This window comes from Falco punctatus (genome assembly GCF_963210335.1).
Source record: "Falco punctatus genome assembly, chromosome: 9".
NCBI lineage: Eukaryota > Metazoa > Chordata > Aves > Falconiformes > Falconidae > Falco > Falco punctatus.
In genome coordinates this window covers 26,483,166-26,505,172 of record NC_137589.1, presented here as the reverse complement: position 1 = coordinate 26,505,172, position 22,007 = coordinate 26,483,166, and the positions used below count along the sequence as shown (strand labels likewise).

The window sequence follows — 22,007 nt, the reverse complement described above, 5'->3', positions numbered from 1 at the left end:
TAAATACAAAGTGTGATGATCTGTTTTTACTAAAGCATGACACAAATATCACAATTTTTCCTTTCACTTTTCAAAAGAAAAGTTTGAGCTTTAAACCAAACATTTCAACTCATTTCCCCTCTTCCAGCAGCTACACATTTTACAAGCAAAAAGTCCTCTGGGTAATTTTACTAGATGAGGCTTTTTCTTCTGTTTTGTTTAAGCATAGCTAGATATATTCCCAAAAAGCAAAATGTTTAGATTTCTCAACCTTTTATGACCCTTGACTGCAACCTCAGTAATGATGAAAGAAAACAGACTAAAAGGCTTGGAGACATCAAACCAAACAGTGACCTCAAAGTGATGAACTTCAGCAGTAAAGAAAACATTGGAGCTACAAAATACTTGTGTTTAGCTCTGAAATAAAATCGCTTGGAAAATAAAAATACCTTAAAAAGATATGCTTACAGCGTCAACACTTTCTGCTTTAAATAAGCAAATATTAGCAGAAATATACGTGCATGTAAGAGGAAATACAGTCCATCCTGAAAAAACGTTTTCCAGAGGTTATGCAGATCACTTCACTGACATTTAATGTAGCCTAAAAATCACAAACTTTTCATACTTCTTGGCAAAATTTGCACTGGTCAACTTAAAAATCATGGGAGTTGGGGGCGTGGTATAAATTATATACAGTGTGGCATTTCTATTCAGATTCCTTCTCCCGAGAGGAATAATACAACTCAAGTGCTGCAAAGGTCCTTTGCAGGCCTCCCTCACCTATTAAAAATGAAAACAAAATTCTGTTCTTACAACAGGTTCAATGCAAGTAACATGCCATGGCTTTATTTTTACTTTTTACTTGTGCTACACATATACAGCTCAATGGAGAACAAGTCTTGCCACAACATTCAGAAGTGCAAAAGAACACTCAGCTCTCTAAACATAAGTTGCATATATTAGTGATTAAAATGAGTATATTTAAGTGCAGTCAATAAACTAACTGCTGATCCATAAAACGGTCAGCCACAAGTCTGCTTCAGGCACACTCCTTGTATTTAAGGACTACAGTAAAGGTAATAGTGGTTTTATTATTCACAAGTTATAGCTAGTTTGCGAGGAAAATGTTGCAAAGGCCTGGGAAGCTAGAGTAAAGATATGCCAAATGGGGAAGTTCATATACCCACTATTCAAGCAGTAGGCTGCTGTGGCTCATTGCATTGGAATAAAGTGGGATGTACTGAAAGACAAAAAGTCAGCCCATACTGCAAATTGCGAGAACTGACTCACATTTATGTAACAGGAATTGCCTACCATTTATACAGGATATTGACTCACATCACACCACAAAGGAAAGAACTTTCATAACATACCATGCTGTGGACTCACATTTTGCAGAACAAAGAACTAATTAACATGCTAGCAAGAGAAATTCAACTTCATGTTATCTAATAGGAGACAAAGCATTTTCAAAACTGAATATCCCAGAATATCTGGGATCTGGCACTGATACTCCAAGTCCCCCTGCAAATAGCAGCTGGGAGTCTGGGAAAAGATGCTCTCAGTGCTGGTGAAAAAAGGAACAGTTGCAGCTGTTTGTAAAGAAGATAATGAATCACAGACCTGATCCTGACAGACCTAATGGACAGAAGTCCTATGATCCCTGCCTAACCTCAAATGTAACTCTGTAAGGTAAGGAAAGCCCTGACTTGAACAACAGTCAAGGCAATTCTTGACAAGGAGTAAAATTTTCTCCTCTGGACTACCCATTTTCATAAAAACAAGAGTAAGATTTATAATTCCACTAACAATATGAATATTCTAGATTATGCTAAGAAAAAAACCTTTTCGTGTGATGTATTTCTGTGAAAGCTGGACGGAAAACACTGGGCATATTGGATTTTAGTTGTAATTTTAGTCAGTTTGAGTGTAGCACTCACATTCCTTAAACATGTATTTTGCATGTATTTTCTTCACTTCACTTTCTTTTTAGTAAATTTTTTATCATTCTTTTAATGTATTGGGGTCTTGTTTGGTTGGTTTTTAAATTGTTGAAAAAGAGCTTTCTTCTCCCCACCAAAAAAACCATATTTGCCAAGGAGAGTTAGATGGACTGTCCAGTTATTCCAGGAGCTCAGGTAAGTTCCAGGTCCTCAGGCTGCCTTCCCCTACTGGTAACGAATCCAGCTACAGTAGCCAAGACAGTAAACCACATCAGGGTAAACCGTAAGATAGGGCCAGTCATCATTTTTAGTTTGGCCCTACCAAGCAGTAAGAGCAAGAAATTATAATGGATACAGGTAGGACACTTCATATACTTGTTTCTTTAAAAACTAACTACAATAACCTTGGTACTGTAGAAGAAATCATTATTTGCTTTATCTTGATAAAGGCATTATACTACCACATATTGTTTAATGTTCTCAATTGGAAATTAATGTAATCAGAACTTAGTGATAATCACTGAGATGACACTGTTAAAAAAAATTCATTCAAGACGAACTGTTTAAACAACTGTTTCATCACTAGAAAGTTAACTGCAGTACCACAAAACAACCAATGCTTACATCTTAAATTTTTTCTTCTATTATAACTACCTTTTTTATCAATTTCAGTAGGAATTATTGGGGAACAGCTGAAACAAGCATTATGTTTTAGAACAGTCTTAAGATTCAAAAGAGAATCGCATTTCAGTTCACTAGGTTTCCCATAAAACTTCTGTGAATGAAGACGTAAGATTGCACGGTGGCAGCAACTACAGGATCAAATGGACAGACCTCCAAAAGTCAGGAAATTAAAGTTAGGGTAATTTAATTCTCTGCAAAACAGAAAGTGTAACTTTAGTGAAAAACTACACTCTAATACTCTTTGCTTTCACACACTGAAAATATAAACATAGCTATGAACTACAGCAAACCTGCTGAAAAGCTCTTAAATTAAGCACAAATGGAAAAAGAAACTGCATTCAAGTGGGCCCAATCAAACTGAATGCCATTTCACATCACTTTTTCAGGCATAAAGCTGAATGAGGCAGGCAAAATGAATGACCAAAGCACTAAATGTCCTAGAATTGACTGTACATATAAGCAATTGTGTCAATTTTTACACCCGAAGTCAAGAACCTGACACGTTTTTCTTCAGTTTGGCGTATCTGACAAACCAAAAGAATTGTACTGGTTTAACCATTACCACTTAGTGCCACTTCAGCAAATGTCAACAGTTTTTCCTGTTAATTTGATTTAACTAATAAGTTGTCTCATGTAGAGTGACAATGAACTCAGAATTCTGCAGTAACAGCACACTCGTTTACTTTCAGGGTGTAGTTCTCTTTGAACAGTGAGTTGTTCTAAAGTAAATAAAAGCTCCATCCCCCTAGAATGAAATAAATGTGTAATTAAAAAAAATGTCAAATGCCTGCACAAAACCCCTATACTGTAAATAAGATATCACAACAGAAAGAGCTGCTTATTTCCTCTTAATATGTACCTAATATGTCACTGTATTAATCATACCAACTGTATAGTATATAACTAGCATAGACAAATCTGATACAAGTCCATCATATACATAGATGAAACTATACTAACATATGTGTGTTAACATATAAAGTGTTCGCAAAGTCACTTACTATTAGTTGTAGGATCATGGCCTTTTTCTTCACAGCATAGCTGTAAAGTTCTGAGAGATAATATGTGTTTTCATTGAAGTCTTAAAATACTGAACCTGACATCAGAAAAGGCTATGTAATGAACAAAACACTGTTCAATGAAATGTCAATTTCCACTGCAATTTTCTGTCAAATGAGTGCTGACTTCAGTCAAGCAAGAACATGGGAACGTACTGCAGGGCTATGGCCAAAGTCCTGCAAATGTCTGAGTCTTTTCCCAGTCTGGAAAATAAACTCCAAGTTGTGTTTTTTATGTCCCCCAGGAGACTCAGTGGGTATGTACTACTATGAAAGACTGCTGCCCTTTGACATACACCTTCCAAAAAATAAGACTGGTTTCCCATGTCTACACACTAAGAGGGTAAGGGGGAACAGGCTGTATATAAAAAAACCATCTATAAGCATAAACAGCCAGAACTTCAACATATTTCAAATATGATCCCTATGACCTTGTACCTGGCAACCAGGTACTCCACTTTCAAATTAAATCAGAGCAGTTCAATAGCTGGCAAAAGCCTGGTATTTTCTGACCCCCCTGAATCACTCTGGACAGAAAGCAAAACATCAGACTATTGATAGGTAGTAAAACTACATAAAAAGAAGTGGCAGCTATAATGAGAAATTCAATAATTAATAAAAAACTGTCACAATTAGGAAGCTGTATTTAAGACAATGGTTAGGCATGTTTGTGGACATAAAAAATCCCAGTTATAGAACATAAAGGATAAACATAAACTTATTCCTTTAATGCTTGTTACCCAGTTCCTGTGTTTGGATAATTGAAGGCCTGAGAAACAAATCCAGCAATGAAGAAGGAAAAAATTAAATCTGTAACTTGTATTTACTAAAAAAAAAACGAATTAGGGCACACAGTAGGAACAGAAGTTTACATGGAGGAATAAACAGACACTTGAGGCATAAAGAAGCAAAGGCATAATAAACCAACTCTGGAGTATGAAACTGCTGGAGCAGAGGTAACACAGAAAGGCAAAACTGTGACAGGAAAGCAAAGAGAAAGGCAAGAAACTGAAAACAGAGCATGAACACTTAAAGCAGCAGGAGAAACAAATTGAACAAACCAGAGAAATTACAGTACACCAGTAACATCACTTTTTGCAGGGCAAATAAAATATTTTTTTAAGAATTTGGAATTTCCAAAAGCTACTGAGACAGGCTCAGCCACTTGCTCTAACACACAGGAGGGTAAAAAACGTAAACTTGAAAAAGAGAAGGAAAAGAAAGAAAATGGAATGATACCACAACTTTCTGATGCTGAAATAAAGTATACAAAAACATTTTTATTTTGGAAGTTAAGATGCTGGACCTGTACTGCCTTGTCCTTTTCCAGCCTCCAGCAATATGTCATGATTTCAGATTTGGTTTCTAAAGGTGACAAACCCCTGCAATGATTTTTCATACTTTAGGAAATACCATTTCCATTTCAGTGCAATTAGAAAACCAGATCACCAGGAATTAAGATGACCATTTGCCACAACCTGGTTTAATGCTATTACACGATCCAAAATTGCTTGGAGGTTTATGCACCTTAAAGTTATGCTAATACTTGAAATCAAGTTCCTTTAGTCTAGGCCAGTGAGGAAATTATGTCAACGGGTAAAATATACTGAAAAATATAATTAGCTTTACATATAAATGTTCATTTTATCACACCATTTTCTCCTTCTCCCATATGTATCTAACAAGCAATTAAAGTGTAAAATGTGGTTTCCTTCCTAAATCTTTTATTTTAACCCAAATAACCTAAACAGGCAAAACTATAAAGTGCAATTCAGTTTGTAAAAAATACCACCAAAACAAACCCAAACACCTTTAGTAGTGGTACTACTGTTTTTCAACACACTGGTAAAAACAACAATAAACCAGTCACAATAAAAACTGGTACAGTGAGCAGTGGCTGTGCAAAGTAATCAAGGCAGAGGAATGATTGTTTCAGAGGGAAAACAACAACGTAATCTTCAATAGCAGAATGAAAAGTGAAATCATGCAGTTAGATTAGGGTTTTTAAAGCAAAGGGCTAAGCCTTTGCAAAAGCTTGTAAAACGTGGATCCTGAAACAGAAGCACTGGTGGCCATAAAACACCAAAGCACTTCACCCAGTTAAAACTTCACTGAGTTAACTCCTGTCTAATTAAAAAGTCTTCCCTAAAGTTACATCAGATGTAACTCCAGGAAAACATGTTTTCATAGATTTCCAAATACTTACATAGGGCACTGCCTTCAGAAAACCTCCTTCCCGAGTATGACAGTTTTGCTTACCTTTAAAAATAACAGAAACAATAGGATCTGGTTTCCCAAACTTGGTTTTAGGGATATTGGTCGCAGATTCCACAATCACCCGAAGCATTATTCCCAGTCTTGACTAAATGTCGATTGTTACCAAAGAAATGTAAGGAAGTCTTAAGCTTCAAACTCCTAAACTTCTGGACTGAAATGCTAGCAGGAAGAAGAGGCAGGGAATAGCTGGGTAACAGTAAAGAAGGTCTATGGGTGGATCTATGACGGACTAGCTACTGCAGGCTATAAAAAAAAAAAAAGGACCTGTAAATTGACACCAAGTTCTGCGTCGATGCAGAAAAGAGCTCTCGCTAGTAAAATCCGGTAACAGAAAGGGCACAGTGTAAAAACGAATGCACATTTTTCTGTTGTTGCTTTTACTCTTATACTACGTGGTCAGCCTCTCGTCAGTAACAAGGCAAAAATAAGCATAAGCAACACGAACATTACACACAACTCCAGTACTCAAGATACATCTGCCTCTTAGTATACCAAAGTACTAAATTTCACAACAGCTTATATTTTCTTCCTCTTAATTTTTAAAGCTTCTTTGTTCATAAATGTTTTTAACTTGCCTCCGTGTCAGTCTACAGTCACACAATACCTACGGTCTATCAAAACTAGTTTAAGTGCTCCCCCTTCAGTTGCACTCTAGAACAACTACGTTTAATGCGAAATAAATTTTGCATTTAACATATTGAATTTAGTAAATCCCTTGAGGAATTATTAAAATATAGATGCATAAGTAAAAATGAAAAAAGAATTAAGGAAACACCTCTGTTATAACTACCTGACTCACGAAAAGCAAGTTCAGAAATCTTTATTGTGAGGCAAAGTCAAAGAGCAAAAACCGCAGTGCTGGGCACATGAGACTAGTCAGAGGCGCGTGCTAAACGAGTTCAAATAAGAGCTACTCATGCCATCAAGGTTGTGTCAGCCACATACATACTAATTATTTCCTCGTAATTATTTAAAATATTCCCTGAAATTATTTTAATAACTCCACCCCCACTGCACTCGCATCTTTCAGTCGTTAGGGTCCCCTTGGTGGTCGTGCAAGGATGAAGCCAAATGTCTTCCTCGTGGTAAACTTTTGAGCTGAGAAAGACAGCCGACTACAGCACTTAGCGAAAAGCCAGTATCTGTTTGTGTGTCTCTTACAACCTGCAAAAATGTGAGATGACCCTCTGTATTGTTTGGAAATAAATACTTTCTCTCAGCAAAAATACATGCAGTAGGCTCCGCTAAAATGGAACTAGGTAAAACTTGCAGTTTCTTTACATCACATTACTAGAGTAAAACTCTTCGCTGTAAGCTACCCCATGTTCAGCTTTACATCAGTTTTACCTCAGCTGTGGACCAGAAACAAAAAAATCCCAAGTGGTGCGCACTACCACCACAAAATATGGTTTTAAGCAGAGATGAAAAGGAAAGCAGCAAGATGGAGCAAAATGAGTCATATGAAGACAAATTTCAGCCTAGTTTTTATATGGTCACATAAGAGCTACCCTAGCTTATTACTTCTGAAGCCAAGATGGTCCTAGCTGCTTCGTAAAATTATTAGATTTTGGGTAGCTGAGGAAGAGGATTTCTAGGGAAGAAAAAGTAATCTAATGCCAACACTTTCAGGAAGGAATGAGGATGAATACGCATTAAGACACAGTATTGAGAGACACAATAGACTTGGTGGAGGCATTTCATCTGCCCCCACCTATCTCAGGTCCCAGACAAGATCCCCAGGTGGTGCGTGGCCAGAGGCACAGGCCAGGCTTGCTGTCCCAGGCACCTGGTAGCCACTTTGCTTTCTGCCTGAACAGCGAGTGAACTCAAGCCTCATGCTGGATGGGGAGACCCATCTGATAGAAATAAACCCGAGAGAGGGCTTACCTGCCACCTCGCCGCCTTCTACAACCACCCTTTGACGACGAAACGGAAATCCCCTCAGACATAAAATCGATTATGCTCTGGCACAGGGAAGCGAGCACTGCTCCAGCCCCGCGAGCAGCGCCCTCGCCCACCGGCCGCCCAGCACGTGCGCTGCAGCAGAACGAGCTAGGGGAAAGAAAGGCCCCATGGCATTGGCCAGCCCGGTCACGCGGCCGTCCACGGCATCCAATGAGGAGCCTCCTCTCAGGTGCCTCGCGGAGAACGCGCCAACGTCTTGCGGCCGTTAACGACCACCTGTGCCGTTACCTCGCGCCCCTCCAGCCCCGCCCATGCCTGCCCGCCCAGCCCCCCCGGTTCTTTACCCCACCCCCCCCCCTCCCCCCCCGCCTTTCTGAGCCCGCGGCCGCGTCGTAGCTCCCGCTTCGGCTGGGAGGCTGCCCGGGCGGAAGTGACGATGCCGGAGCCGCGGGATTCAAACCCCCGGAAGCGGGGCTGGGCTGGGGCTGGTTGCTGCCGCCGGCGGGTGGGGGCCCCTCTCTGCCGGCACCCCCGGGGCTCATAGGTCCGTCTGCTCCCTGCGGCCCGGCCCGAGCACCGCCAGCGGCAGCCGCCGAGCCCTGCGCTGCCCGCGCCTGACTAAAGCCGTGTGAGAAGCCGCGTCCTGCCTGGTGGAACGGGTCGCCGTTCCGTAACGCTACGTTGGTTTTTTTTTTTTTTTATAGGCGCTTAAAGATGAACTCCAAGACCGCTAAAGATAGGGTTATTGGCAAGTGGGGCTTAAAGTCGGGTAGCTCCAGACCTGAGGGTGCTGTCGAGAAGTGTAAGGAGGAGAACGCTGCCCCGAGGAAAACCGTAGAGGAGGTGGCGAAAGGGACGAGCACGGTGACGGGTGCGGACGGGCCCGGGCAGCTGGAGGTGAGGTGGCTGTTAACAACCGTGGGGCCTGACTGCTCCGTCAGCGTCAGGCTGCCGTGTCCTGGCTTGCTAAGCAAGATGCTGAGCTTTCCTCTTTAAAACTTAGTTTACATTGATGTCGCTACTGTTTTAGCTTGTCGTTTTTGTACTCAAGTGTTGTTCAACGATGACTGAACTAACAAAATTAGAATTGTCTGACAAGGCTATTAAATACAAGGACTTGAGGCCAGAGGTGCCCATTAGTTCGTTAAGACCTGTATTCACCCGTCCAGCTGTTCCGAACAGTTGGTCCCACAGAGCTATGTTGAGCACTTCCTGCAAAGAACATTATGTTTGTGAACGGTTGCCAAAAAGTGTTGAATATTTGCTTGAACTATGTTCTCAAACTCTTACTCTGCTATACATAAATAAAACCAATCGGATCACCACACTTCTTCAATTACAACCAAAGAGAAGAAATGAAGATGCTGCAATGTTCATGCAAGGTAAACCTTGGTTGCAGAGAAAGAAGTTCAAGACTTAGCGTGTGACCAAGTTGCATACTGGTACGCTTCATAGAAGGACTGGGAAACTTTAAATGGACTCTTCCAAAGGATACAGCTAGCGGAGACTAGGCATACTAATATTTCTAGGCTGCTGCTTTTGACAATAAGGCTTTTCATGTGTCTGCACTACATGTCAGTTGAGAAGTGCTAACCCAAGCACTGGCTATGGCTAGACAGCTAGCGTACTGTTGTGTATAAATTCCTTGGTGTATTCTCTGTGCCTGGTGGAGTTTGCTGCTTGCTCAGATTTGGTTAGTTAATATTGGGTTCCTAGTTTACAGGTGGAAAATAAAAAGTATGTTTAGATAGGCTAGATGCTATTTGGTGTCAATATTTTAACTCTAGTAAGCACCACACACTCTTCAACCACTCCCTAAATGAGGGTCTCTAAAATGCAATTTCTTTCAGTTTCTCTGTTATCATCTTATGGTGTGATGTCAACATGTAGGATTTCAATATCAATCTTTCTCATGGAAAATGAAATGCTATCATAACAAGTTTACGTAGAGCTCCAAGGTATCTCAAATGCAGTACTAATGCTATGTAATAATTACCTCTGCTGGATGCCTGCTGAAAAGACAGTGTCTTTTGAAACTATCTACTAAAGCACATTTTGAAACTAAAGGCCAGATAATTTGGAAAACGGGATCCTTCTCCCAAGTGCTTTATTATGTAACTCTTGTAACACCTTATTGTCATCTAGTTTGCAAGAAAGCTCTGCTGCTGCTCAAAAGCTACTAAATATGCTAATCAACACTAGTATTGCCAGCCTCTTCGTTAGAAGTGTTTTAGAGTTCTTGTACTGCTTGTGTTTTAAGGTTCATAATACTGTACTGATCTGTATTCATATACAAAACTGAGTACCTAACAACTCTGTGAAATCTGGTTCTTTGCATTCTTTCCTTGTTTCATCTACTTCAGACTGGGTTTACTATTACTTGAAATATTTCAGATGATCACTATAGTATTGTCTGTTTTGAGTAAAAGGTAATATTCTCAGCTAATTAAAAGCTGAGAGAGAATCTTTCAAAGTATCTTCTCAAACTGTAGTAAACTTGCTAATGCATTTGTTGCATAGGCTGATGCTTACTCATTTTTACCACTTTTTTATTCTGTTTCATTTAGAAAATACTTTCCCTTGAAATAGAAAAAGAAAACCAGAAATATCTTCTTGAAGAGAAAGACAAAGAAATCCAAAACCTGAAAGAAAAGCTTAGGTCCAAAACCAAGAATAGTGATGTCTTCTTATTACATAGTCAGCTTTTGGAAAAAACAAAGGAAGCAGAAAGGAAAGAAAGGTTACTTCGTTGTCTGTATGAAGAAATGAACCAGTTAAAACGTCATTTATCCACTGTTACTGCAAAATGTTCTGAGCTTGAAAACAGAGTTGGTACTTCTCAGGCATCTCAGGTAAGTACTGAAGAAACACTAATTGCAAATTCCAAGTCTAACCTGCTTACAAGTTACACTTGGAATCTGTGCCTATGAAGCACCAGCATCTGTTGTAAAAGAGAATGAATTTTTAATCTTTCAAGTTGCATTGCAGCTGAAATATTCATGTATGAAGCGAGATGGTGTCTAGATTGAATGCTAAATGAAGAACAGTCAGGGAGCACAGCTTCAGGCAGTGCAGCTGGGGAGGGAATTCTCTTAATGCTGTACAGCAAGGTCCCTTTTGCAAGCTCACACACAGGTGGTATGACTAGTGGTGCTACAGGTAATGATCCATGACTGCTTAAGCAGCTATTGTGCCCTTCTAGATTTGTATGCTCAGTGATTAAATGGACTGAGAAGGCACCTGTAATAGAGACATGGGGCATTAATAACGATAAACTAAGCTCCTTGCCTAATTCAGCTTCAGTAATGAGAATACCTTTCTTGTCCCTGCTCTTATAAATCCTTATTTGCTCCTTGGTTGTTAAAACTAGTTGCCTGTACTTTACGTGGCCTCACACATGGTACTTAAATGTGCCAGAAGATAGGACAGGAATAATGAGTTGCTTCTCTCACTTAAAGTGGTTAATAGGTATGGTGCCAGGTACTTGACAGCTTTTACAAGTGTATTTAATTTCCTACAGTTGTTTTTCCACCTGCCTGTTCTAATGCTCCATGAAAAATACAGTAGTATCTTGGTAAAGGGGCATGGGGAGGTTGGTGCCTGTAAGTCTTTCCCAGCTTTTGACCTGAAGATGGTGCTGGTTCCCCATGCTCTACATGGAAATTGAGTAATTTCTGGAAATTCAGCTTTAGCCAAATAAATAGCAAAATATCTTAGTCTAATAATTTTTCAATAATAATACACATGTATCACTTCTAATAATGAGTTACCTTGGGAAATACCACTTTAAATGCAATGTGTTTATTTTCAATTTCAAAGAAACATTGCACTTTGTTAGAGAATTTAAAATATATGTCAGATTACCATGTATTTTTGTCAGTGAACTGCCAAAATATCTTTTAGTTTAAAACCAGAATTTTCTTTTACGTTTTTTCTTACTGATTTATCAACAGAGGACAACAAAATGTGATTGATGTTTTGACTGGATGTTTTGGGAAACTTGAAAACAAATAAGCAATGCTGCTTGAAACTGCTAGGTGGCATATAAGCAGCAGGTATACTCTGAAATGGAAACAACAGTTATATGACACAATTTTAAGAGAGTTTTCATTGAGTCAGAATTCTAATGTTCATAAAATAGGATTTAGAGACACCACAATTGCTCGGATTCCTATTTTAATTAAGAAGTGCTAAAGTTTAGTAATTGCATTCAAAGTTTGTCTGTATTTTTTCAGTTACATACCTTGTTCTAAAAATCACAGAAATCTTTGGAAAAATTTAGCTTGCATTTGGGTAGTAATCTACATTTTTATTTCCTTAAAGTTCCCTCTAACTTATATCTACACTATTTCAAAAAAGCTTTCTGTCATGCAATGAATAAACATGCCAGATCATGAAGTGTAACAGTTTGACTGCTCTCTAGTTTTAGATGGGTCTAAAGAACTCTGACACGTACTTCAAGCACTCCACTGTGAATCAGGTCTCATAAGATCAGTCAGTGTGTCCTTAAGGTTCCAGACAGGGTTGAGTGGTTTCCCAGATATTTATAATCTTATCCCGTTATCCCAGTGAAGTAGTCAAGGTTCCTAGCTTTCCCCAGCAACTCCTATAGGTCTAGCTTATTGTCAAACTGGTATGAGGATACAAAAAAAGAGCTAACACTTAACTTTTCTGTGTATTTAAATAATAACATTGGTTTTTAGAAGCTCTCTTGTACCCTGCAGGCATTTCAAGATAGCAGTTCAGTAGAAAACACATTATATAGTCTTCTTACTAAATGTTTTAATGTAACTATGAGTTGCAGAGCTATGGAATAAATTAAATACAACTCTTCATCCTGTATCTTGCAGGACACTTGACTTTATATCTAGGAAGCTCTTTTCTGTGTAACTTGGATACTTAAAAAAAGATTAAAATCTTTAAACACAAAAGGCATGTGGTATATGCATCTGGTTTCAATTTTTAAAATATTATGACATTTATGTGACAGTAATAGTTTTATAAGACTAGTTTTACTGTTTCAGCTATTTATTTTAAAGAACATTAACAGGTTGTTCTTTATCTGCAGGAAGCTGTAAAGAACAGCAGTGGATCACCAACTAATCTTTATGAAGTTGAAAAACAACTGAAAGATGTAAGTTTCCCATACAACGCTGCAAGTACAAATAATGTGTATCAAGGTGCCTAAGAATGTAAATCATCGCCATATATGGTTTTGGGTAGTATGGGACCTCAGAGTGTATGTTTCCTTCTAAAATACAATATCTAAAATTAATTTGTGACAAGACAAATAAGAGGACAGCGTTTCCATCATCTTTGAAAAACTTTGGAACATTAGAACAAACTGGCTGCTGACAAAACAGGAGCCCTAAGGAACTGACCTCAGAGCTGACACTGCCTGGGATAGCATGTGTTTGGATTAGAAACCTCCTGAGGTTCCTTCCAACCTGAATAATTCTATGATCCAATGAGATACAAAATCTGTGTCCTTGTTCTTACAAACTTTAAGTTGCAATGATACAGTTTTAGTTTATTCCATTTTCAAGGTCTGTTATCTTTATATTTTATTTTGTATTTTAGGTTGAAAGGTTAATCTTTCATAATTTGGGCGTGATTCATGAAAGCCTTTTTATAGTCATTTTCCCATTTCAGGAAGTAAGCCAATTGTTATTTGATATTGCTGCAATTTTAACTTATGCTCAACAGCCTGACTTACCTTTCCAAATGAAGATGGGGTTTATTTATTATAGAGAAGATTACTACAGTTTGCAGCAGAATTAACTGCCTTATCTTTAAACTGTATAATACTTAACTTCTAACATAAGTAAGAAATAAGACTATTTTTAAAGTCTGATAAATTACCAGAAGCTTTTTTCTTGCTCTTATGTTCTTTTTCATGAAGGCTCTTGAGAAAAACCAACAGTGGCTACTGTATGACCAGCAGCGTGAAGTGTATGTCAGGGGACTGCTTGGAAGAATCTTTGAACTTGAACAGAAGTCAGAAATAGTTAGTGAACAAGAATCTAAAGAATTCAGTTCAGAAGGTAACTACTTTATTTCTTCCCCACAAGTGACCCAAACCATAATTATCTATGGAATAAGTTTTCTGAAAACAAATTATAGCACAATTAAGCAGAATCAAGAGTTTCTTCTTGAAGTTTTGGTTTCTTAATGGTGAAACTTGGTTAAGTAAAATTTCTTTGCTTCCTGTTGCCTAGCTATGTCACTTGATAAACAGTATTTCATGCTCTTATCTACTTCAAAGATATTTTTTTAACAGCCTCGACACTCTGTTAGTAATCTCTGTTTGCCGAAAGTGTTGAGGCAAATACATGTATGTCTCCCATCCTTCAAAGTACACTTACAACCTACATAATGGAAGCATTAAGGATTTATTAGCTAGGTGTGGGTCAGGTTTTTTAAACCTACTTTTTTACAAAATAAATATTATAAAAATGACTCAAGACTGCCACGTTCTTAACTCACCTGAACAGTTGTTACAGGGCATGAAAACCTGTTATAGGTTCTGGCACCTATCCAAAACAGTGCTTTGCAATATGGATCTGGCCACCTCCAGCTCACTTCTGTGCTATGCAGGTCCTCAGTAAATGAGCACCCCAGACTGACTTGGGTTGTGCTTGACTGGCACATGGAATAAAATTAAAATCATGTTGAACAGAAGAACTAGGAGTTGCCTTGTTTTTCTTGTTATCAAATTATTAATTTCATATGCTGCAACTGACCTGCAAGGTAAAGTGACCAAATAGGACTAGCATCATCTCAAGTAAGAGTATGCCCACAGATACTTGCCACTCTAGTAATCCATGTGCAGTGGCTTGGTTTCTGTACTACTGCTTGAATTGTTATGGAAAACAGTAAAATATCATCATGATCTTGTTTTGGTGTTGTTTAGAAATCTGTGAACACTATTTTAGAGGGAGGCAGACTGAAGTAGCTCACCAGGAAAAGTAACTCTGAGTTAACTGCACTCAAAGCTTTGTTATCAGAGCAGCCAGGAGACTAGGAGTAAGGGCATAAAAAAAGCTCCTCTCTTCAAGCAGCTAGGCAGTAGCAGAAATCCAAGTTTAAGAACCTGCTATACAAGTTGCAAGTAGGTATGACAAGTTTTTCCAAGGAAAAGCCTGGTCTATCTCAGAGGATCTCACCACCCTATACAGGAGCATTGCTAACAAAGTAAGGCCTGGCTCATATTCAAGAGGAGAGACAACAGTCAAGCAAGAAACTATCCCTAGCAAATTACACTGAAGAATGAGGGGAAGCCTTCAACAGGAAAATCAAAGTAAAGCAAAAAATCAGCAAAGCTTGTGAAATCCTGCATTCCTTGTTCTGCTTCCAGGCATATTTTATATTACTCCTGAATTTCTATAGACTGCCTCTCCCCCCCCCCCCCTACTTATTAAAATTTTCTTGGGTCAACAAGCAGAACTTTTTTTCAATCTGCGGTTTAAGTAACAGTCACTAGCCAAGAAGCAGGCATTTTTTTCACTAAAAAAAACTATTCTTGTTCATTGTATTTGCCATTCAGAAGAAAATGATAAGTTTGCAAAAGACAACGGATGGTTTGGCTTTGGTCAGCTGTGCTGAGTAGAGCCCATTGGATCCCCAGGGTACCTCTGGGGAGGGAGTAAAGCCAGAACGTTGGCTAATGAGTCTAAAGCTGGAAGTGAGAATCTAGTGTCTTTGGTTCCCATGCATCAGTATAATGCATGAAGCCATATAAACTCTCTGTGTGGGTGATCGCGCCTGTGGGTCAGGGCAAAGGATGTAATATTGCTGTAACAGTGAAGGAAGTAGCTGTAGCATGGAATACTATATACAAGCCAAGTTGCAGTATTTCAGTAACTGCATTGGGAAGGAGACTTTACTGTGTTAGAAGTACCAGTGCCAGTCTGAGCTCTGTAATAGCCTAGAAAGTTGATTTCTATCAATACGCCTTAAAATGCTGTGAAAGAGTTGGTGCTATGATTTTGAAGTGATTTCCCACACACAATCAATTATTTCTGACTCATTAAGGTCATCTACAAGAGGAAAAGCAAAAATATTATGACCAGTTGTTACTAACTGCTAAGAGTGATCTTGAGACTGAAAGACGCACTGTAACCCAGCTGAGATCTGAACTTAACCAACTCAAAAAGAAGTATGAAGAAACACAAAAAGAGATAAGTTTAAATGCCACTTTGCAGTCGCAACATGTTGCTGAAATGAAGACTCTAGAAAATGAAAATAAAATGAAAGGTGAGAAACTGCAGAAACTAAAACAAGAAAATGAAGCTATTAAAGAACAGCTCAGAGAAGAAAAGAGAAAGTCTGAAGACTTTTTGTGTCAGGTAAGTGGATGCATTTGAAGGTTTAAGTTCATTAGCAAAGAATTGAGAGGTGAAAAATTATACTTGATCAGAACAGACCATTCCTCACTTGCTCTTGTAACTGTTCTTTATGTATATCTAGATTCATGTCCTTGTGATTAAAACTGAAGTCTTTCTTTAATATATTGGTTTGAATAAAAATACAAACTTCTATGAAATGTTCTTGTTTAAACAAGGAATAAACTTGCTCACTTATTTACCTGGTTGTGTGGGACACGAGGGAGAAGTGAGAGAATACTTAAACTGATTTTAATCTAGTTCACCCTCAAGGTTAATAGTAAATGAGACCAGGAAAGGTAAAAATCCAAGTCCATACAGGCTATTTTATCATGTGCCACAATACACACATGGGCTTGAGTTTCGTACTTGCTGGATAAGCAGCTGTGTCCCTGGATAGTGCCCCCAGCCAACCACTGTGGACGTGCAGCTGGGGGTTTTTTTTGGTTTATTTTTCCATTCAGAGGAGTTCCTGCATTTGGTGCTCTATATGAGGCCATAAGGCACAACAGAGTACTAGAAAGTAACAGCTGGGTAAGTTAAGGGAAGGGATGGACCCCAAGTTGTCACTGTCTTGAAGATGGCTATGTTAGAAACAACTGAGTTCTGTAATTCCCTATAAAGTCTCAGAAGGGCCTTACAGGCAGGCTGTTCAATATGCATGGTTTGTGCTGTTGCCAGATCTATTCTGTCAAACTTGCATCAGATTCTCACTGCTTGCAGGGCTTGCCCATCTCCCAGAGGTTACCCTGATGACTTCAGTGAAATAATTCTGTCTGTAAATGAAGTTCTTAATTCTTCCTTCTTTTTTTGAGCCCAATGACTTTAACCACTCTGGCTGATCAGAGGTGGGGAAGACATGTGTGCACTGTATATTTGTATTTAAAAATATTCACTGCTTGCTTCCTTTTGTTTGGAATACTCATGAGGACTTTGCCACTTCCCCTACGTGGAGAGTTAAAGTGGTGTCTTAGAATATTCCTATCAGCATGGTGACACTAACAACAACAACAAAATGTTTTTTCTTCTGGATGCAAAATCATGACCACATCTGCTGCTGAAGTCCTCCTTGAAGGACTGTCCTCAGGGCATCCAAGTAAGGTAAACTTGCTACTTGGAGAAGTCTGAGGTCAATAACAAAGCAATGCAGAACTGAAATTTTAACTATGAGAATAAAATTTACTAGGTACCAAAGTAGGCTAAAACCAGAATAACAGTTTTAGCTCTCTAAACACAGGCTGGTTCTCACTGGTTAACGATGACTAAAAGCTGTTGATGTTGTTCCGCCCCGCCCCCAGCTGAACAACAGCATTTGCTATAACAAGTTGATACATGCTGATAATGGAGGATATTTTTATGTATTTATTTACTTAATCATTTACACTATAGTAAGTTCTGAATCTTAATTTTTTTCTCTTTAAAAAAGTTGCATTGGTTTTTTTTTTTTAGTGTCACTGTATGTTGGTGCAAACATAGGCTTTGTGTGTGTATTTTTGTCTGCATCCTGACAATCACCTAGGGAAGTTTTGTTTGGGTTTTGTGGTTGGGGTGTTTTTTGTGTTTTGGTGTGGTTTTTTTTGCCTAACTATAATATCATCCTGCCTTCCCCCAGCTCAGTGCAATATTAATGCTTCCCTGGGGTTTTTCCCCAGGGAAGCAGAGATAATTGAATTGGGGTTGGCTGTTGCATAACAGGCATACATTTTCTGTTATCATTGGAATATAAAAGACACATCCATCCCTTTTTAGATGCATGATTTGTTAAGCTTATTAACTGTTGGATGAGGAAGTTGTTTGTTACAAATATTTTTCTGCCTTGTAGGTGCAACTCCTTCGCAAATCATTGCTCAAGCAGCAAGAGGAACACACTCGAATAGCTTTGTTGGAGCAACAGGTACGCAATTATATGCAAAGAAGCTGGTATTTAATCTGTATTATGCACAAAGGTTTTTCTAGACTAACTTCAAATTTAAGAATTAGTAGAATATTAAGGTAATATTAGTCATGAGTATTCAGCTATGAATAATCTCCTGATGCTTCTAAAAATTTTTACATGTCTGTGAAGGAAGATCTGTAACCTTTTACAGATCAGAGGGTGTGACTGGACCTGATGTTTTTTTCTCTACAATCCTTGTTCCAACTGTACAGTCTCAGATTAGGTATGGGAAACATCCTAAAACCAATCAGCTCATTGAAGTTTTGTAATATACTCTTGATAAAATTATACAAATAATTCCATTACCATCTTTTCAATCTTCTTCATTTTTCCAAGTACATTCTTACAGATCTTATCAATGATATTGGGGAAAAAAAAAGTTAATTTATTTGCTAAGATTGGGTGTACAATGTTACCCATAGTTACTGTCCAAATTACCTTGCTAGAAGATCCTGGAGTAGAAACTGACATTCTTAATGAGAACTTACACTACATTTTTCTCTAAAATCTTCAGTTTACAGTTGCAAGACAGCTTGAAATACCCTCTAATCAAAATAACTTAAAACTTCACCTCTAAGGGAGAAGATTATAATTGGGCATGTATGAATTTTAGGATATGATTGCAGAGTAAATGTAACTTTAAATATATAAAGGGGAAACATTCCCCCCCCACCCCGTTCTTAATAATTCTGACTTTAATTCTTTAACTTTCACTTTGGGGGGTTGTCAGATCCAGATATGCACCACAGACTTTGAGAATGAAAAGCTTGATCGCCAGAACTTGCAGCATCAGTTAAACAAAGTTCTTAAAGAACTGCGCAAGGCCAGGGAGCAAATAACTCGTCTGGAACCTCTGGTATGTACTGAATAACCTGCAGGTGAATTTAGTCAGGGATTTTGCATAAATGTACATCTTTTCACTTTGGGTTCTTATTTAAAGCAGAGGGAGTCTTCTGTTTGTCATCACGTATTCACTGTAGGTCCTTATATCCTTTAGGTATGTGGTCCCAAGGTACAGAACCCTATGTCAACTAGCTAGGCATTGTTTTTTCTCCATAGTCTGTACAGAGAGCTAGTACTGCGGAAGGAGATCTGGAACAGTGATGTTCCTGAGCAGGGAACATAACTGTACTTTGTATGACAATGTGCTACCCAGTTTTGTCTGTTGCACAACGACAAAGCTTCAGTATGCTTTTACTCAGACTTCTTGCTAGTGAACAGGATGTGATCCATAAATAGAGAAGTCTAATTCCTCCCCGCCATTACCTGATACAGGATGGGTGGGTCATTAAACCTGGGTTTTTCATTTCCAAAAAGACAAGCTCCCTACTATAGTGAAAAAGGACATTTGTTGTATTGTGAGGACTGTGGTCTGTTTGCTGTTATTACATAAACCCAAAGCAAGCCACCCAGACTGGAGCCCTAGGCTTACTGGAGGAACTTGTAGGGAAAGATTAAGCATTAGGTAAGCCATTGATCTGTTTTGCTTTGCATCCAGGATTGCCCTGGTCTTGAACAGAAATGCATTTTGATTGTTGGTACTTCTGGAACTTGTATCTTGTAAGATTAGGTGATAGCTGAATAGGATCGTTAAAACTGCAGCTCTGGACTCAAATGAGGTTCAAAATGGAAATCAGACACTGGCATCCTTCATTAGATCAGGTCTGGGGCCACAGTGATTTTTACAGAGAAGATAAATGAAAAAGCTCCTAACAAGTTGCAGATGAGAAGAATTCTTCTATGACTCATACCAGACTGCTCTCCCTCTTAGTTGTATGCAACCTGGAAGCATTTTCTCAAAAGTGGAAGGGAGTGGAATGAACCCTGCAATACTGATGTTCTTAACTCGTGTTGCCCCTGGGAGACCCTCACTTGCTAGGCCTCAGTTGCTGCTGCTACCAGGGGAGGCCCTTGGAAAACCATCTGTCTGCTGTGAGTAGAGCAGAAGTTTGGGCAGAGCAGGGAAGTTACAGCTTTGAGTTTCTCTGTGTGAAGAAGCTGGGCAAATAGCCCTCAGGCAATGAGGTGCCTTTTACAGTTAGGGATGGCCTTCACAGGCAGAGACTTCATGCATGAGATCAGGAGAAGAGAAAATTACAGCAGAGAAAGGTAGTGTGCGAGTGGCCACAAAGCTGGTTGGGGAAGGATTCCCAGTCAGACATTGTGGGAAACCTGTCATAAATAGTCTGCAGAGAAGCTACCTGCAACATAATTTAAATGTGGTGTTAGAACTGTACAACAGGCTCTCTGTTCTTAATGCAAGTAGCATAACTGCATTTTAGCCATCTTTAAAATGCTACCCTTAGTGCTGTAACACACACGTGGCTTGTATGCCGTGAAACCTTAGTATTTTTTCCTGCAGCATTTGATCAGCACATGCATGCCTCAACCTTTTACTGAAGCTTCTCCTTTTCCAGAAACTCCAGGAATCTGGACATGTGGAACCACAAGATTTGCAAGCTGCATTTGAAGAGCAGCTGATCATGTATGACAGAAGTCCTTCCCAGAAACATTCAAGCCTCCTCGATGAAAGTTTTCTCGAGTGTCCCAGATGCGGAGTCCAGTACCCAACAAGCCAGCACAGAGAGTTACTAGTACATCTTGACTTTTGCACAGCTTGAGCTCCAAATGGACTTAATATCTGCTTTATACACACTGCCAATATGCTTTTCTACAAAGGCAAAAGATGTGAAAAAACCCCAAACCTTTTTACTTAAGGTTGTATAAAGGACTACTAGTTTTAGAATTCAGTTCCACAAAGACATAGTAATTTATTTGGCATCAGCTATTTTAGCTGACATTTTTGCAAAAAACAGTTATTGCATTTTTGGTTGCAAATGGAAGTATTTTTAGAATTGGGAATATCTTCAAATAGTAAACTACTGACTTTTTTTTGCACTATTAAAAATGAGAACAGTAAAAGCACACCCATTGTGTCATAGTTTATTTTAATGTTTGGCATATGCAGTTCTTGGTTGGTGAATCCTGATGACTGTGCTTGTACCTTAACTGACAGCAATAGCAGCAAAAGGTTTTTGGCCCTCCTACGTGCACTACATATTTATATATACATGGTATATATATGTGTAGCGTGTATACACATATGTATCATATACATGTGTAATGTATCAAGCTAGTGATACATTAAGACTCATAAGGGTTATGTTAGATCTTTGCTGCTTAAGATTCATGTTGAAAATATCCATCTTAAGTAGCTTATTTTCCTGAACAGCAGTCAGGGGTGAATTGGGATTCATAAAAAAATGCTTGACCAAGGTTTAAGCTCTTCTCAAAAAAAAAAAAAAAAAAAAAAAAAAATTGGGAAAATAAACTTTCTAGCAAATACAAACTTCCTTGGCACTGAAAAAAGTTTTTATATTTCAGACTGTCAGAGACCATTTTTGAAGTTTGCATATAGAATTATGCTGAAGTAAACTTGTTCGCACTTCTGTATTTTAGGAGTTAGTTTGGAAATGTCAGTTATTCAATCTGTTACATTTGGCAAATGTCCCAGTTTAAAAGTACAGTTTCTAATTAATTGCTTTAGTGGATTTGAAGTATCACTATTTTGGTATTAATACAGAAAACAAGTTACCAATAAACTCTTGCAACAAATCAGAAACTGGCCAAAAAATTCCCTTATGGATTTGCAATCACATGGTGTTTTCCTCTAGCATCTACTGTAAACCTGGATCTGTTGCTGGCATCTTGCACCTTGCATCTGTAGTTAAGTCCAAGAAGTTCCTTCCACAAAAGTTAAAGTAAGCAAACTTTTATGAAGATATACTAGTTAAGATAAATTTCCTGCTTTTCCATGTTTATGGTTTGCTGGGGACAGTGC

The 22,007-nt window shown here is 38.6% G+C and overlaps 2 protein-coding genes across 5 annotated transcripts in view; one reads left to right on the top strand and one right to left on the bottom strand.

Moving 5' to 3' along the window:
- The window catches only part of MYOF (myoferlin), a 73,309-nt gene extending 65,121 nt beyond the window's left edge, over positions 1-8,188 (bottom strand). For 2 of the 3 annotated variants that reach the window (XM_080403555.1, XM_080403556.1), the window contains exon 1: positions 5,924-8,177. In XM_080403555.1, the coding sequence (XP_080259681.1) occupies positions 5,924-6,011 (88 nt within the window). In that variant the 5' untranslated portion in view covers positions 6,012-8,177. Of the gene's footprint in view, positions 1-5,923 lie in introns of all 3 variants that reach the window. The other variant, XR_013930635.1, reaches the window with a different exon arrangement.
- On the top strand, positions 35-21,089 carry CEP55 (centrosomal protein 55). Of its 2 annotated transcripts, XM_080403574.1 has the most exons (9): positions 35-1,671; positions 8,551-8,743; positions 10,414-10,698; positions 12,915-12,980; positions 13,749-13,890; positions 15,881-16,194; positions 18,053-18,124; positions 18,897-19,022; positions 20,584-21,089. In XM_080403574.1, the coding sequence occupies exons 2-9, from the start codon at positions 8,561-8,563 to the stop codon at positions 20,785-20,787; spliced, it is 1,392 nt and encodes a 463-aa protein (XP_080259700.1). In that variant the 5' UTR covers positions 35-1,671; positions 8,551-8,560; the 3' UTR covers positions 20,788-21,089. The 2 variants fall into 2 exon arrangements, with proteins under 2 accessions (XP_080259700.1, XP_080259699.1); XM_080403573.1 differs by lacking the exon at positions 35-1,671 and having other exon boundaries at positions 8,388-8,743.
- The last annotated feature ends 918 nt before the right edge of the window (positions 21,090-22,007 follow it).